Below are 16779 nucleotides of genomic sequence, written 5' to 3' on the forward strand. Positions count from 1 at the left end.
GATAACCCTGTGAGACGGGCATTTTCAGAACCGTTTTAGAGATGATGTGATGAAACAGAGGCTCTGGACGTTAGAGGCGCTTACTCAGGCCCCAGAGATGGGCAGTGGCAGAGTCAGGATTCAAATCCAAGCCTGGCTCCAAAGCTCGAGGGACTGGGCTTCCCTGGTGGCTCAGTGGTAAAGAATCCAGCTTCCAATGCAGGGGACATGGGTTTGATCCTTGATCCTGGAGGATCCCACATGCCACAGAGCAACTCAGCCTATGTGTCACAACTACTGAACCTGTGCGCTAGAGCCCAGGAGCCGCAACTACTGAGCCCACGTGCCCTAGAGCCTGTGCTTGGCAACAGGAGAACCCCCTGCAATGAGACGCCCATGCACCACTAAGTAGAGAGTAGCCCCTGCTCTCCACAACTAGAGAAAAGCCCATGCAGCAATGAAGACCCAGGACAGCCAAATAAATAAATATTAAAAAAAAAAAAGCTCAAGGAGTGAGGGAGGGATGAACCAAGACCCTGAACAGGAGGAAACACATCATGTCGAGTATGGGGAAGCCTGAAACTGGAGAGGTGGTCAGGGAATGACCCATCGCAGCTGGCAGAGGTGGGCAGAAGGCTCCTCCAGGGGGAGGGAGCATCAGGACCAGAGCCCCAGGACAGAGTCAGGAAGGTGAAGGCAATGGGAGCGATTGGGTTTGGCTGGCCCAGTGGACACAATCAAGGGGGAAATGAGGACCCAAGCAGGACAGGTGACTTGGGGCCATATACTTGTGGGCCGTGGCGCCAGGGTGTGGACTGTGGCATCTGTGTGTGGGAAGTGGGGGTCGCTGGAGTGTTTAGAGGTGGGGGGCCTGGTCAGATCTTAGAGAACTGGAATGCTGTGAGGGTGTAGGAGGCAAGAACAGAGGCAGCTGGCCATGGAAGAGGAGCCAGTGCCATAAATAGGCCCAGTGGTACAGGAGTAAACAGAAATTTAAACCAAGAGGCTTGATTCTCTTAAAATGATGGATGTCATTAAAGAGGTGTGTGTGCATGCTAAGCTGCTTCAGTCGTGTCTGATTCTTTGTGATCCTGTGGGCTGTAGCCCGCCAGGCTCCTCTGTCCAAGGGATTCTCCAGTCAAGAAGACTGGAGTGGGTTGCCATGCCCTCCTCCAGGGAATCTTCCCGACCCAGGGATCAAAGCCAAGTCTCTTATGTCTCCTGCATTGGCAGGCACGTTCTTTACCACTAGCGCCACCTGCGAAGCCCCATTAAAGAGACAATGTGTGCTGAGGGCTCCTCTGTTCACAGGGTTCTCCAGGCAAGGATACTGGTGTCAGTTGCCACTTCCTCCTGCAGGGTAAAGAGATGGACGTCTCTAAAAATGATGGATGAGACTTCCCTTGCCCTTTTCTGAGAGGATCTACTTTAGAAAACTTATAGTTCTTCATCTCTTTGAAATACATGTAAATCCTTTTAAAAGTTAAATAAGCCTTTTGCCAGTTATATGACCCAGGAACATCTTTCTCAAGATCCTGGGAGCCATCTCTTTGGCATGCAAACATTCAAGGAAAATAGGACCTCATCTCCCAGTTCCCGTGGGGGGGTCAGAGCCTACAATAGTGGTCACCTGGCTCCAAGTTGCACAACCACCTCATTCTAAACATATGAGAAACTCCATTTTCCTTTGTATAAAACAAATTAACACAGAGGGTCACCCCAATATCCAGATGGATTTAGGGTAACATACATGTAATAATGTTGCCAAGTTCTTTTATTTGAGAACAAATTATTGCTTATCATGAAGATCTGTATGAATAGGCTGTATCTCCTTGACTCGTAAGATTATGAATTCTTTTCTGCCTTTGAAAATCTCTTAACAGATGGTCTGTGATGCACATCACATTCTGGTTTGCTTCTCATTTGATAATGATTGTTTTCTTTCTTATCTACCTCAGCAGAGAAGTAGTATGGGTTGGAAGAAGATTGTGTTTTAAAATATACTTCCCAAACATGATGGGAAAAACTTTAAAATTACTCCAACAAGGTCCTATCGTACAGCACAGGGAACTATATTCAACATCCTACAATAAATCATAATAGAAAAGAAAAAATTTAAAATATTTTTCCCCAACAGTGGCCACTGTGTAGGGTGGCTCAGGGGCTCGCAATAGACACGGGGAACTCAGAGGCAGGATGGTGGGGTATCGGCCACAAGGGGGCGCTGTGGGGCAACTTAGATTTCTGGTGTTTCTCTGATGGAACTTTGGACAAATCAGTTCACTTCTCATAAAAGGTAGGGGTGGGAGGTAAAAATAGCACCTACATCAAGAGCTGTTGATGCATAAATGGGTTGCTGTAGGCAAAGCACCCCTGTACAGAGCCCGGCACCCAGTGAACAAAGCGGGCAGACTGTCAGTTGGTGGGCAGAGGCAACACCTTGCAGTTACTGACGGCCTGCCTGGGCTGTGTCCAACTCTGTCCCTTATGTGCCAAGTTCTTAGGCAATTAACTCTGCCTCTTGCAAAACGAGACGAACAGTAGTCTCCTCCTTGCTGCTGCGTGAGTCACTTAGCTCTCCAGTGCCTGGTCCTTTGTCTGGCACAGCGAGTCCCCTAGCCGCCAGGAGCCTCCTCAAGCAGGGGGATTGACTGACGGCTGACTGAGGCAGGGTGACCACCTTTAAAAAAAAAAATCACAGTGCCAGGCTGGCAAGGAGGAGGAAGCAGGTAGCCCTTTCTTAGGGAAGCAGCTGGAGTAAAGATGCATCTTGTCTCCTCCCTCCAGGACAGGTAAAGGGCGTTGGAGCCCCCGAACCTCTGCTTAAGAATGTGTCTTCAGACTCTCTGGATAAGAAACTAAGACTGTGGGGTCCATTTGGAATGAACCCTCTGTGTCTGAGGGAGAAGGGCAGGAAGGTGGATTATCACCTCTGCGGGCTTCTCAGAGCTGGAGACCTGGGGGGAGGGGACTGAAGGCCACGGTGCAGCTCTAAGGACAGGGTCCTGCCTCCTCAGCAGCCTGGGTGAGGCTCCCCAGGGCTGAGGGTGGTCACGGGAAGGACACACAGCTTGGCCTGCAGCAGGGGACAGGGGCTCCCCTTCAGAGCAGACGGCGGCCCCAGAGAGGCTGAGCGGTAGGGGAGGGTTGAGAAGGAGGTGAGGAGGCTAGGGGTCTATAAACCCACAGCTCTGCCCCTTGAGTTGGAATTGGGGGCACAGTGTGGGGTCTGTAGGAGTCCCCAAGGTTCTTAGACAACTTCAGGGGAGAAGCACCCCAAACTGGCTGGCTGGGATGCCCAGTTTGGCAGGCATCTAGCAGGGTCTGGTTAAATGGAAAAAAAGAGAAACAAACATGCATTTTTGTACTGGAAACGTCAGGCGGGACTTCCACTCATCACACACTGAATCTGGAAGGCGAGGGGAGAGCAGATCTCCCAGATCCTGAGGCTCAACTGTGTACCTCAAGGATCAAGAAAGAGGGAGGCGGCTGATAGGAGGAGAGAGAAAGCAATCGCCAGGAAGGCACCGAGTGAACGCTAAATTACGGAGTCCAGCTCCCGGGGTGACTAAGGCCCCCGGCAGGGCCCGCGCATGCGCAGAGCGCCTCCAGTGCTCTCCACCTGCAGCGGCACCTCCCCCCAGCCTACCTCCCAGCCCGCAGGGCCGTGGGCACCGAGTCAGTGCATCTGCGATATAGGACTCAGTCAGTGCAACTCAGAACATGCAGTAGAGGGAGAACAGCCCAGTGCGCCCAGGCCTTTCCTATTTTAGGACTGCAAGTCCTGACCTGGGTACCCCCAATGGCCGGTCACCCGCAGGGCTGGTCCCTGGCCCACACGGCTGCCAGAAGGTGGTGGCGGGGCACATTCTGCCATCTAAACTTCTCTGCTCTGCCCCTCACAAGTTTCCACTGCCGAGAACTGAGGGGAGAGGAGGGGGAGGAGGAAAAGGAGAGGGGAGGAGAGGAGGAATGAAGTGTGAGTTGTGAGGCGAGGGGTGAGGTGTAAGGGTGTAAGAGGAGGGGTGAGGTGTGAGGGTGTAAGAGTAGGAGTCAGGTGTGAGAGAAGGGGTGAGGTGTAAAGGTGCAAGAGTAGGAGTGAGGTGTGAGAGGAAGGGTGAGGTGTGAGGGGAAGGGTGAGGTGTAAGGGTGGAACGGGAGGGGTGAGGTGTAAAGGTGTAAGGGGAGAGGTGAGGTGTAAGAGGAGTGAGGTGTAAGGGGAGGGGTGAGTGTGAAAGGAGGGGTGAGGTGTAAAGGTATAAAAGGAGGGGTGAGATGTGAGGAGAGGGGTGAGTTGTAAGGGTATGAGGGGAGGGGTGAGGTGTGAGGGTGTAAGAGTAGGAGTCAGGTGTGAGAGAAGGGGTGAGGTGTAAAGGTGCAAGAGTAGGAGTGAGGTGTGAGAGGAAGGATGAGGTGTGAGGGGAAGGGTGAGGTGTAAGGGTGGAAGGGGAGGGGTGAGGTGTAAAGGTATAAAAGGAGGGGTGAGATGTGAGGAGAGGGGTGAGGTGTAAGGGTATGAGGGGAGGGGTGAGGTGTGAGGGTGTAAGAGTAGGAGTGAGGTGTGAGAGGGAGGGTGAGGTGTGAGGGGAGGGTGAGGTCTAAGGGTGTAAAAGGAGGGGTGAGGTGTAATGTGGAAGGGGAGGGGTGAGGTATGAGAGTGTAAGAGTAGGAGTCAGGTGTGAGAGAAGGGGTGAGGTGTAAAGGTGTAAGAGCAGGAGTGAGGTGTGAGAGGGAGGGTGAGGTGTGAGGGGAGGGGAAAGTGTAAGGGTGTGAGGGGAGGGGTGAGGTGTAAGAGGAGGAGTGAGGTGTAAGGGGAGGGGTGAGGTGTGAATGGAGGGGTGAGGTGTAAAGGTGTAAGAGATGGGGTGAGGTGTGAGGATAGGGGTGAGGTGTAAGGGTGTGAGGGGAGGGGTGAGGTGTGAGGGGAGGGGTGAGGTGTGAGGGTGTAAGAGTAGGAGTCAGGTGTGAGAGAAGGGGTGAGGTGTAAAGGTGTAAGAGTAGGAGTGAGGTGTGAGAGGGAGGGTGAGGTGTGAGGGGAGGGGTGAGGTGTAAGGGGACGGATGAGGTACGAGGAGAGGGGTGAGGATGAGGAGTGGGATGCTGGGCACTTAATTAGCGTGGCATAGCGTGACATTCCTGTATCAGGAACTTGACCTGGGCTCTCTCTTCACCCCGAGTAGATCTGTTAGAAGGCAGGTGGTAAAGGGTGGACCCAAGTCTGCTCCTTTCTGAAGGGAAGACTGACTTGGGTTCAGTTGACTCTCTAGCTCTTCTGGCCTGGAAACCACGCCTGCGCAGAAGATCAGCTGCCTTACTAAGCAACAACCACACCAGTAGCCCTGAGCCCTGTGCCTCACCTGGGCTGGCGGAGAGCTGTGGATGACCTCTGAGAACATGAGTATGCACCTCGTGCACCGCCGGAGCTCTGAGGCCTGCTGAGTACAGTGGCTCTTGTGACTGGGCCTGTCCCTGGCAGAAACCTTGGAGGCAATGCCTAGGACTGTCACAAGAAATGCTGGCTCTTGTTGAGGACTTTGGGCTTCTAAGCCAGGGCAGCTCCCACACCTGCCTGTGTAAGTCTCACTCCCTTGCACCTGAACTTTCTCCTGGGGGCCAAAGAGAATGGCCCCTGGTCCCTTGTGGGCCATAAGGTCTCCTTTGAGGACGACTCCCACAAAGGTGTGGCCAATGCTGTCTGCTACAGCTCCTGACAGTGTCTAAGAATCTTTGGGTCTAACTGTCTAGTTGTACCCATAGAAAACCTTTTGTGAGGTGCTGTGTGAAAATATCACCCCCATTCCACAGATAGACAAAATTAAGACTGAGGGGCAAGTATTTTGCCAAGTGTCCACTGCAGGGGAGTGGCAGGTCTGGGAGTGGACCCGGATGGGTCTGACATCAAAGCCACCATCGTTTGCATCCTCCTGTCTGAGTGGGAGAGCTGAGTAGACAGAAGTGTGGGGCAGGAGGGCAGGAGACCCCACGCTCCTGCAGCAGGGAGGTGATGGGTGGGTGCTCTGTGCTGTGGGTCCAGCTTCCCAGGGACCCTGCACGCCTCCCGGACTTGCGCTGCTAAGTGAGCAAAGCAAGGCTTCTCTGTGCTTCTCTGGCTCCAGAGAAAGCAGGTGTGCTTTTTCATTTTTGTTCATTGTATGGTCTACATTCCCATTGCTACCTGGAGTGCGGATGCCTGCTTTTTCCAAGCAGAGACATCAGTTCATTTGCTTTTGGTCGTCAGATGCTGGAAAGTCATGGGGCTGGTGTGGCGGTGCTTTGGGTTTAGATTTCAAAAGAGGAATGGTCTCTTCTCAGCTGTCTTGGGTGTGTTTGCTTAGAGCCCCCTAGTCCTTTGGTTTGTTTGAACATCCCTCTCTGTCTGGCTGGATGCCCCTTCTGTGCTGAGATCCATGTTCTTCTTCATCCTTGGGTCTGTCCTTCTGAGAACTTTCAGCTCTTTTCTTGGATTCTCCTCCCCTCCTCGATTCCTCTGGTGGCCTGAATTTCAGTCATTTAGGTTTTCTCCAAAGGTTATTCTCACTGGAAATTACAGGATTGCTCTTGCAGCCCAACAAACACAGAGCAGTGAATCTTTCCATCCTTGGGATCAAACCATCCTTGCCTTCAGGTGCCTCTCCCAATAAGACGCGGCTATCCTCTCCTTAACAGCCATGACCTTCTATTTCACTTCATCTATTTTGATTCCAAAAGTATTCCTTCCAAGAGTTTGGGAGGGGGCAGTCATATGAGCAGGTGTCTTCTCCTGGAGGTGCTCCCCCCCCCCACCCACTCACTGCAACAACAACCAAAAGGGACTTTTCTTTTCCGGGATTCCCTCCTAGACTTGACTCCCACCAGCTGGTGTCCTGTCCTCCTGAACTGCCCCACTCCATCCGTTCTCCTGAGAGGCTTGATGCAGAGGTGGGTCTCCTGAGGTCAGGAAGGGCTGCCTCCTTCTCTCCGGTTGTAAGAGAACGGACTTGGTCTCAGACCACAGCAGAAGGAGCCTCAGTCCTCACAGGCACTCCAGGGAATAACTTCACAACACAGCATTTCTTCCTTGCCAACCCCTTGCAAATTGCAACCCAGATGCAAGACAGCCCAAGGGTGGTCTGGGTGGGGGCTCTATCCACCTCTCAGTCCTTGTTCCACCATGGCCCCAGGTACAGTCAGGCTCTGGGACTTTCACTGTGTCATTCCCTCAAGAGTGATGGAGCCTGTGGCTTCCCCCTTGTAAATGTGAGGTCCTGGCATCCACTGTCCACAGTGGGTGAGGCTCCAGCTGTCTCTCTCTGGCCTCCAGCTGCTGAATCCAGCTGCACATGGACCTGGAGGGCTTTGGTGACTGGGTCTTGACTTTGTGTTCAGATCACAGGGACATTTTCGAGTCACTCTGGCTGACAGACTCTGGGATTCACAGGGCACAGTTCATGGAGACTATGTATACAGTCTAGCCGGGCACACACACCACGGCTGGGGAGGCATGCCGTGTGGGGACAAGGAAGCGGGTCTGTCCCCAGACAGTGCAGCGGCTCTCCAATCAACCAGTTTCTAGTAATTGCACTTAGTTTCCTGGTATTTGGGTCTCTGCCCCTCGGGCTCTTGAAGGTGCCACAGCAGGGACTCAGATGTGGCCCTGAGCTTGACAAATTCCCCTTGGTCCCTGCAGAGCTCCTAAGCCCGACCCAGCCAGGAACCAGCCGTAGATCCTAAATGCCTCCCCTTTGGACTGTCATCAAGTATCCACAAGTTCTGGTTTCAGTCTCTGGGCTTGGAATAGCTTGTTTTGCTGTTGAATTTTGGTTTGAATGGGGTCGGGGTTGCCATAGGACTCAGTTTATTCCATAAGCTTTTTTTCTATCCTGGAAAATTAAAAAATAATTGGAAATGACAAAAGAATCCAGGGTTAGAATGGCTAGAGAAATCCCTGCTTATCTGCCCTCGCCTGTCCCCACCACTGTCCTGAACCTTCCAGCTGAGCCCACTGAGGGACTTTCCCCGACAATCCAGGAAAAGAGGAAACGGGGTTCAGATGGCCTTTCCTTCTGCACCCGCCCCAACTTGCTGCAGTGACCCCCACTCTGGTCTGATGAGACCCGGGGTCTTTCCTTTACTTGCTACACAAGCACTGAATGAACATCAGCCATGTGCCAAGTGCGGTCCTAGGGCTGGGGCACAGAGGACCCGAGGGAAAGTCCTCGGGTGCAAGGGTTGGGCATCGGGCAGGGACACAGTGTCTGAGCTCAGTCTGCGGGTCCAGGCAGCTGGTGGACTGTGGGAATCCCCGGAGCTCACAGGGCCCTCACCTGGGCTGGACTCGGGGGGCAGAACTCTAGATTCTAGGGCTCTTGGCAGTCCCCAGTTCATGGTGGGCACTCAGAACAGGGAGAAAGGGGGTAGGCCTGAGTGTCAAAGCAGGAACTCAGTGTGGGACTGGCAGGGTCCAATGATTAGAGAAGGACCAGCTGCTGGGATGGCATCAAAACCAGATCTGGGGTCAAGGGTCAGGGCAGGGGGAGAGGTAAGGGGCTTGGGATCTTTACACAGGCTTCCTAGGCATTTTGTATGCAGGCCATAGACTCCTGAGGACCCCTGTCCCCAGAAGCCAACTCTTTGATGAATTTACTGGCCCACAGGAAATAGAGAGCCTATAGTGGGCCGTATGGTGAATTTACTGGTTCACAGGCGATAGAGAGAACCAAAAACCAAGGCCAAAACATTGAGGACCTTTGGATAAAACCATAACCACCTTTTCAAGATGAAATAACAATATGGTGACAACCAGGTCTCCACTGTCCAACCTTATTCACTGAGAACTCCCCAATCTCCCTCCCAGGGGTGGAATGTGCCAGCGGCCCCCGGATGTCTCTAGCCCAGTGGGCCTGACATTGAGCAATCTATCACAAGGCCACCTTCCATGTTGCCTAAAGGAATGTTACAGTCAGAGCTGGGAGGAAATCTCCTTTTTAGAAAATATGAGTGAAAATGAAAGGATACCAACCCGAGTTCTTGGCTCACTGAAGTCATCAAGGCCACAGAATGAATGCTAGTGAGAAAAACAAAAAAAGGAACAAAAACTATAAAATAAGACCAAAAGAAAATGAGGAGGGGGGGAAGAAAAGAAAGAAAGATGTAAGATATGTAGTATGGAACTCAATGACAGCATTTCACAAGAACTAGGGCACTGGGGTTGGGTTTGGAAAGAGACACAGGAAGTCAGTGGGCTTTAGAAGCTGCTTCCACCTGAGAAACCCGTTCTGTGGGATTCCTCGCCCATGGTGGGTTATCCCCACACAGTCCGCAAACATCTGGCTAACACAGACGGGGGAGATGTACACCGTAGTGAAAGGGCTAGTCGCTCAGTCATGGCTGACTCTTTGGACCCCGTGGACTGTGTAGCTTGCCAGGCTCCTCTGTCTATGGGATTCTCCAGGCAAGAATAAGGGAGTGGACTGACATTCCTGGACCAGGAATTTTTGGTGCTGGGGTGTGGCCTTCTTGAAGAATGTGGCAGGATACTATATATCCAGGAAGAACCCTCTGATGGTCATGGTTGATGGTCCCATCAAAGGCTGGGCATGACATGCATACAAAGATCAAGGAAGATTCCACCCAGGTCCCAGGGTCACCCAGTCCCATCAGAAGACAAAAAGAACCCTCCCCCCTCCCCCATCCCTGCTAGGGCCCACTCTTCCAAGAGATTCATTGTTTAAAATCTTTTATGCCATTGGTTTTTCTGCTTTAAAAAGAAAAAAATATCAGGAAAAAAAGTGGCCCTAAAGGAGTGAAAAATTGTACAGGTCAGTTTGAAAGTAGAGATCTTCCTTAGCTTATTTACGACTTGATTTATTCAAAAAGAATGGCTGGTGATTCTTTTTGGAGATTAGGTTAGGAGAAACATGTCTGAATATTATCTGAGGTGTTTGAAAATAATTCATTGTTTTTTTTCCAAAATCTCAAGGTAATAGCTCTCCTAAATTGTTACTGAAAAAATGAACATCCAGACAGCCAACAAGTTTTAAACACATTTTAGAGTCACTAAAGTTAAAGCTAGAAGGGACATGTAGTATCACCTAGCTCTTGATTTTCTACATGGGGAAACTGAGATCTGAGGATGGCAAGGTCCTTGCCAAGACCACCCTGTGGCATGTGGCGGGGAAAGAGTTCTTGACCACTGACCACGGTGGTTGGAGTTATTTTTCCACCAGCCCAGGCCAACACTGTCTGTGGGGAAGTCCTTGAAGTATCCTTGAGACCCCCTGGGCTGCTCCAGTCCATGGGGTCACAAAGAGTCCGACAGACTGAGCAGCTAATACTTTCACTTCAACTTATCATTAGGGCTTCCCAGGTGGCACTAGTGGAAAAGAATCTGCCTGCAATGCAGGAGATTCTGGTTCGATCCCTGGGTCAGGGAGATTCCCTGGAGGAGGGCATGGCAACCCACTCTGGTATTCTTACCAGGAGAATCCCCATGGACAGAGGAGCCTGGTGGGCTAGAGTCCATTGGACACGACTGAATGACTAACACTTCTGCTTTCACTGGCTGCTCAAAATAATCTCAGAAGTTGTGTGTGGGGGGTGGGGGGAGTGGTGAGCAGCTGTCTGATGGGGACTCTGCTGCGGCTTAGTTGCCTCAGTCGTGTCCGACTCTGTTCGACTCTGTGAACCATAGCCGCCAGGCTCCTCTGTCCATGGGGATTCTCCTGGTAAGAATACCAGAGTGGGTTGCCATGCCCTCCTCCAGGGAATTTTCCTGACCCAGGGATCAAACTCGAGTCTCCTGCATTGCAGGCAGATTCTTTACAGCTGAGCTGACAGGGAAGCCCTATGGGGACTCTAGTGAAAGTGAAAGTCGCTCAGTTGTGTCCGACTCTTTGCGACCCCATGGACTACAGTGCATGGAATGCTCCAGGCCAGAATACTGGAGTGGGTAGCCTTTCCCTTCTCTAGGGGATCTTCCCAACCCAGGGATCGAACTCAGGTCTCCCATATTGCAGACAGATTCTTTACCAGCTGAGCCACAAGGGAAGCCCGGGGACTCTAGGGGTCTGCTTAAACCAAATTCCTAGCGGGTTTCCAGGGCACTGGCAGAAGAACGGCCCCAAATCCTCCAGCCATTACCCTTTGCTGCCCTCGTGAGGACACTGTCAGTTGTGCAGGCTGGGAGGCTCTGGGGCTCCAGGTATGGGAGGGAAGACATTAGGAAGGTGAGTTAATCTGTGTAAAAGCTGACTTTTAGGAGGGAAAGCTGGTGTAGCATCTGAAGAGCTGCTCCATCTCTTTGGGTCATTGTGTTTGATTCTTTCTAGAAAGGGTGAGCTGTCATCCCATTTGCAGACAGCCCTGAATCTGCCCTCTGGTGGCTTTCGTGACTTTGACCCTACTCTGTCCATGGAATGAGTCAGCTTCCTCTCTCCAAAGATCAGCCTCAGAAACCTGAAGCCCAGAAATATCCTTTCTCCAACTTGTTTTCCAGGGTGGCAGCACATCACCCCTCAAGCTTTTCTGGGGCAAGTTGTCCCCAATAGACACCTCCCACCCCAAGTTGGTGTCAGAGTCCACCACCTATTCCCAAACACGAGTTAGCTCTACAACATAAAATATGCAATTGTGGATTTTCTGTGTAAGTGTGTTTGTGTGTGTATATTAGTCGCTCAGTCTTATCCACCTCTTTGTGACCCCATGGGCTGTACAGGCTCTCTGTCCATGGAATTTCCCAGGCAAGAATACTGAAGTGGGTAGCCATTCCTTTCTCCAGGGGATTTTCCTGACAACCCAGGGATCAAACCCAGGTCTCCCATATTGCAGGCAGATTCTTTACTGCCTGAGCCACCAAGGAAGCCTGGGTTTTCTACTCATCTATTACTTATCCTGCAAACATTTGATGATGCCTTATTTCATGGCAAGAACTGTCTTGGATAAAGAGGTAAATAAAAGCTGGTCCCTGAACTCAAGGAAGTCCTGGCCACTGGGCAGATGAACAGGAAGTGGTGAGTGCCCTGACAAAGATGCCACGTATATGGACTCTGTCTGAACCAGCAATGTGTGGTGGGGGCGCTGGTGGGGTGACTGTGGAATCCCTGGAGATCCAGGTTATCCCTCCCCAGCTGTGGGATTGTGGACAAGTGTTTGAATCTTTCTCAGGCTCAAGTGTCCTCACCCGTAAAGTGGTGACAACCATAGGGGCCAGAGAGACTGGGCATCAGCCTCACTTCCTGCTGGAAGGAAGAGACTTCCCTGAAGGGAAGAACACTCATTGGTTCTGGGCATAAATGCCATTTAAGGGGAATGAACCCAATGTCTTATGGCTCATGAAGAAGGTCACCTCACCCTTTCCAGTGAGGTAGTGTCAGAAGAGTTCAGACTTTCTTCCCTAGAAAAGCACTTATTTCTTGGACTGCCAGTATGGGGGACACGGGCAGAGAAGAGAGGGCTGAACAGAGCCTGTTATTTAGGTTTCATGAAACTGACAGAAGAGAATATTCCATGTGAGCGGTTCATGGAAAGAAGCCAGGGGCTGGTGCGAGCTCACACCACCTACCTTTTCCTCCAGTTCTTTCAGGTGTCGCTTCTGGATCTCCAGCTTATCCTCTAATTCTCGGACTCTCTGCAACACATTAAGTTCTGTATCAGAAAAAGTAAATTTTCCAGGTTTAAATCTTACTCTTCATCATTTATCTGGTGTAGTGTGTAAGCAGCAACTCATTGGAAAAGACCCTGATGCCAGGAATGAGTGAAGGCAAAAGGAGAAGGGGGCAGCAGAGGATGAGATGGTTAGATAGCATCACTGACTCAATGGACATGAGTTTGAACAAACTCTGAGAGAGAGTGGAGGACAGGGAAGCTGGGCATGCTGCAGTCCATGGGGTTACAAAGAGTCAGACACAACCTAGCAACTGAACAACAACAGTAAGCAGCTTAACATACAAACACTAAGTGGGTAACTCGACTAACTCTTATACATGGACAGGCTTGTCTCTCCACCCCCTAAATTAAGATCAAGGGCCCCTTCAGCACTCAGGAAGCTCCCTCAGGCCCGCATGCAACTCTATTCTGACCTCTCTCACTAAAAGTAGATTTTTGCCTGTTCTTGAAATGCATGGAAACAGATTGCACTCTTAAGGCAGGATCTTTAGAAAACATAAACATCAAGATCAGACCAAGACTCAGAGGTGCCTTTTGGGCAGGTCAATAAAGCTCATGGATTTGAAGCAGCACCAAATGACATGTCCAAGATTTATTTAGCTGGAGCCTGGGAGCTGGGGCAGAGGAGGTGAGTGTTGATGGGGGGCATGGCTGCAGCATCCACCCAGGTTCTTAGAAGGTTTAAGGATGACAAACTGTCCCCGTGAGCCTGGGACATTCCTGGTTTTAGCAATGAAAGTCCAGAGTCTTGAAAACTCATCAGTCCTGAGCCAACAGGGAGAGTGGGCCACCTGCCTGGCTCTGCACCTGCTGAATGCTCCCTGGGCTGCACACCCACCCTCAGCGGTTTATCAATCTGTTCCTTCCAGTTCCAGGCAGCATCTCACCAGGAGTCCTGGCAGGTATGACCTTTTCCAGTTTGTCATGTGTCCAATAGCACTTCATCACCCGAGAGGGTTGATATGCCCGGACAGCTGCTAGAATCGCCAGTCCTGAATGCAAATGGACACCTCATTCCTTGGGAGAAGGCTGTCGGACTGAAGGCCAGGCGATTCACATCAGCCCGAATTAAGCATGTAGACCCATCCTCAGGCCTGGAGAAACCTTCTGCCCAGATTCCTAAACTCAGATCAGCATCACCTGGAGGCCCTGTGGATCCCCGGGGCCCTGCCCCAGGGTTGTCGACTCATCAGTTCCAGGGTGGGGCCTGAGAAGCTGTGTTCCCTACAGATCCCAGGTGATGGGAATGCTGCTGGTCTGGAGACCCCACTCTGAGAATCACCACTGTGGGCACATGTGCCCACTCAACAGGTATGACTCAATGGGCCCTGTGCCCACTCAGCAGGCATGGCTCAGTAGAGGCCTGGGGCCTCGAGGGGTTTGTGGTCCATCAGGTCCAGACAATGGAATTATGCAAATACATAGATGATGCCCTGGATAAATACAGACGTCACAGAGAAAGTCAAGTTGGGTAGGGAAAGGGAAGGGGTGTTATTTTATATGGGGACTCAGGGAAGGTCAGTTTGAGCATAGAGGAGAGGGGGGTAAGGAATTGAGGTGTGGGCTGGGGGGCCTGGAGGAGGCACAGAACCCAGCCGATGATGGTTTTCCAGGTGCAGGAAAGGGGGAAGGAATTCCAGGCAGAAGGAATGATGTATATGTGCAGGGAGCTGAGGGTGTCAGGGGGCAGAGGGTCTGTAATGTCCTGGTGAGGAACTTGCAGATTTAGGGGTGTCACAGGGAGTCTGTGAAGGGTTTTAAGTAGGGAAATAATGAGATTTTGATTTTGGAAAGATCACACTGGCAGCAAAACAGAGAGTGGATTGATAAGCAAGTGAAAGACACACAGTTGTGTCCAACTCTTTGCGACCCCATGGACTGTATAGGCCATGAAATTCTCCAGGCCAGAATACTGGAGTGCCTCTCCCTTCTCCAGGGGATCTTCCCAACCCAGGGATCAAACCCAGGTCTCCCGCATTGCAGGCGGATTCTTTACCAGCTGAGCCACAAAGGAGGCCCAACTCATAAGGAAAAGACACCAAAAAAACCTTCCCTTAGATATGTGACCTTGGGCAAGTAATTCAGCCTCTCTGGCCTTGGTTTCCTTATCTGTAAATTGGGAGTAGTAGTGTTGCGCACACCTGAGGATTTAGAAAGTGAATCTGCGCAAAGTGCTTAAGGTAAAGTTGGCAGAGTATGTGCTCTATAAAGGAGACTGGATATGTTTCTAATCCTCTTCCACCTGAGGGAGTCAGTGATTGATCCTCAGAGATTCCCTTGCAAGGCGGGGATCACCTAAGAATGAGCACAAACTTGGATAGACTTTGGTTTGGATCCCGGGCCCCAAATTTACCAACTGGTGGACTTCGGGTTGTCATGTATCAATTAATCTCTCTGTGGAATTCCTCTTCTGTAATAACTGAACAGTGACCCTGTGACTCGGGGTGAAATGGGTACCCAGGGAAAAGTGACTTGAAAACCACAATGCCACATGGAGGAGGGGACAATCTCTTACAGCTTTCGAAGGATTTGCAAAAATCTCCCAAGAACAACTTCTGGGCTTTGAAAATCAGTCTGAGTTCCTTTGTATTATTTTTTTAGATCCCACATGTAAGTGATGTCATGTGGTATTTGTCTTTCTCTTGTCTGAGTTACTTCACTCTGTGCAATAATCTCTAGGTCCATCCACACTGCTGCAAATGACATTATTTCATTCTTTTTTATGGCTGAGTAATATTCCATTATATGTATGTACCACATCTTCTTCATCCGTTCCTCTATTGATGGACTCTTAGGTTGCTCCCATGTCCTGGCTATTGTCAACAGTGCTGCTATGAACATAGGGGGTGCATGTATCTTTTCAAAGTATGGTTTTCTATGGATATACGTCCAGAATCGGAATTGCTGGGTCATATGGTAATTCTATGTATAGTTTTTCAAGGAACTTCCTTACTGTCGTCCATAGTGGCTGTACAATTTACATCACCACTACCAGTATAGGAAGGAAGGTTCCCTTTTCTCCATCTCCTCCCCAGATTTACTGTATATAGATTTTTTGACGATGGCCATTCTGACAAGTGTGAGGTGTTACCTCATTTGCATTTCTGATTTGCATTTCTCTAATAATTAGTGATGTTGAGCATCTTTTCATGTGCTCTTTGGCCATCTGTATGTCTTTGGAGAAATGTCTATTTAGATTATCTGTCCATTTTTTGAACTTACTTACAAAACAGAGACAGACTCACAGACTTTGAAAACAAACTTATGGTTACCAAAGGGAAAAGTTGGGGTGGGAGGGATAAATAAGGAGTTTGAGATTAACATATGCATATGAAATATATCATCAACAAAGACCTACTATATAGCACAGGGAACTCTACTCGACATTATGTAATAATTTATATAAGAAAAGAATCTGAAAAAAGTGGATATATGTATATATAAAACTGAATCACTTTGCTGTACTCCTGAAACTAATACAACATTATAAACCAACTATACCCCCAGTAGTCATGTATGGATGTGAGAGTTGGACTATAAAGAAAGCTAAGTGCAGAAGAATTGATGCTTTTGAACTGTGGTGTTGGAGAAGACTCTTGAGAGTCCCTTGGACTGCAAGGAGATCCAACCAGTCCATCCTAAAGGAGATTAGTCCTGGGTGTTCACTGGAGGGACTGATGTTGAAGCTGAAACTCCAATACTTTGGCCACCTGATGTGGAAAGCTGACTCATTTGAAAAGACCCTGATGCTGAGAAAAATTGAGGGCAGGAGGAAAAGGGGACGACAGAGGATGAGATGGTTGGATGGCATCACCAACACAATGGACATGGGTTTGGGTGGACTCCAGGAGTTGGTGATGGACAGGGAGTCCTGGTGTGCTGTGGTTCATAGGTTCGCAAAGAGTCAGACACGACTGAGTGACTGAACTGAACACCTCCAATATAAAGTAAAAATTTAAAAAAAAAAGATTAAGTGAAAAAAAAATCTTTATCTAAAAGGAAATCAGCCTGAGAAGCTGACTCTCATTCTAGTCTTTCATGACTTTTTAGAAAAAAAAACCAGGGTTGGCCTCTCACCTGGTTATGGGAGGCTGGAAGGGGCAGTGTTTAAGAGTTTTGCTATCTAAGGACATCCCAGCTCTGCCACTTCCTGGCTGT

At 50.1% G+C, this 16779-nt stretch overlaps 2 protein-coding genes across 2 annotated transcripts in view; both read right to left on the minus strand.

Moving 5' to 3' along the window:
- C6H4orf50 (chromosome 6 C4orf50 homolog) overlaps positions 1–5413 on the minus strand; it is a 132432-nt gene extending 127019 nt beyond the window's left edge. The window contains exon 1 of the mRNA XM_043906219.1: positions 5337–5413. The gene's annotated coding sequence lies outside the window, so the exon portion shown is untranslated. The remainder of the gene's footprint in view (positions 1–5336) is intronic.
- A 2336-nt stretch (positions 5414–7749) lies between these two features.
- Positions 7750–16779, minus strand: part of JAKMIP1 (janus kinase and microtubule interacting protein 1) — a 154430-nt gene continuing 145400 nt past the window's right edge. The window contains exons 20-22 of the mRNA XM_043906225.1: positions 12518–12583; positions 8978–9053; positions 7750–7838 (exon numbers count right to left, since the gene is read on the minus strand). Of these exons, the coding sequence (XP_043762160.1) occupies positions 9003–9053; positions 12518–12583 (117 nt within the window). The 3' untranslated portion in view covers positions 7750–7838; positions 8978–9002. The remainder of the gene's footprint in view (positions 7839–8977; positions 9054–12517; positions 12584–16779) is intronic.

The sequence above is a fragment of the Cervus elaphus genome, chromosome 6, assembly GCF_910594005.1.
Source record: "Cervus elaphus chromosome 6, mCerEla1.1, whole genome shotgun sequence".
Classification (NCBI taxonomy): Eukaryota; Metazoa; Chordata; class Mammalia; order Artiodactyla; family Cervidae; genus Cervus; species Cervus elaphus.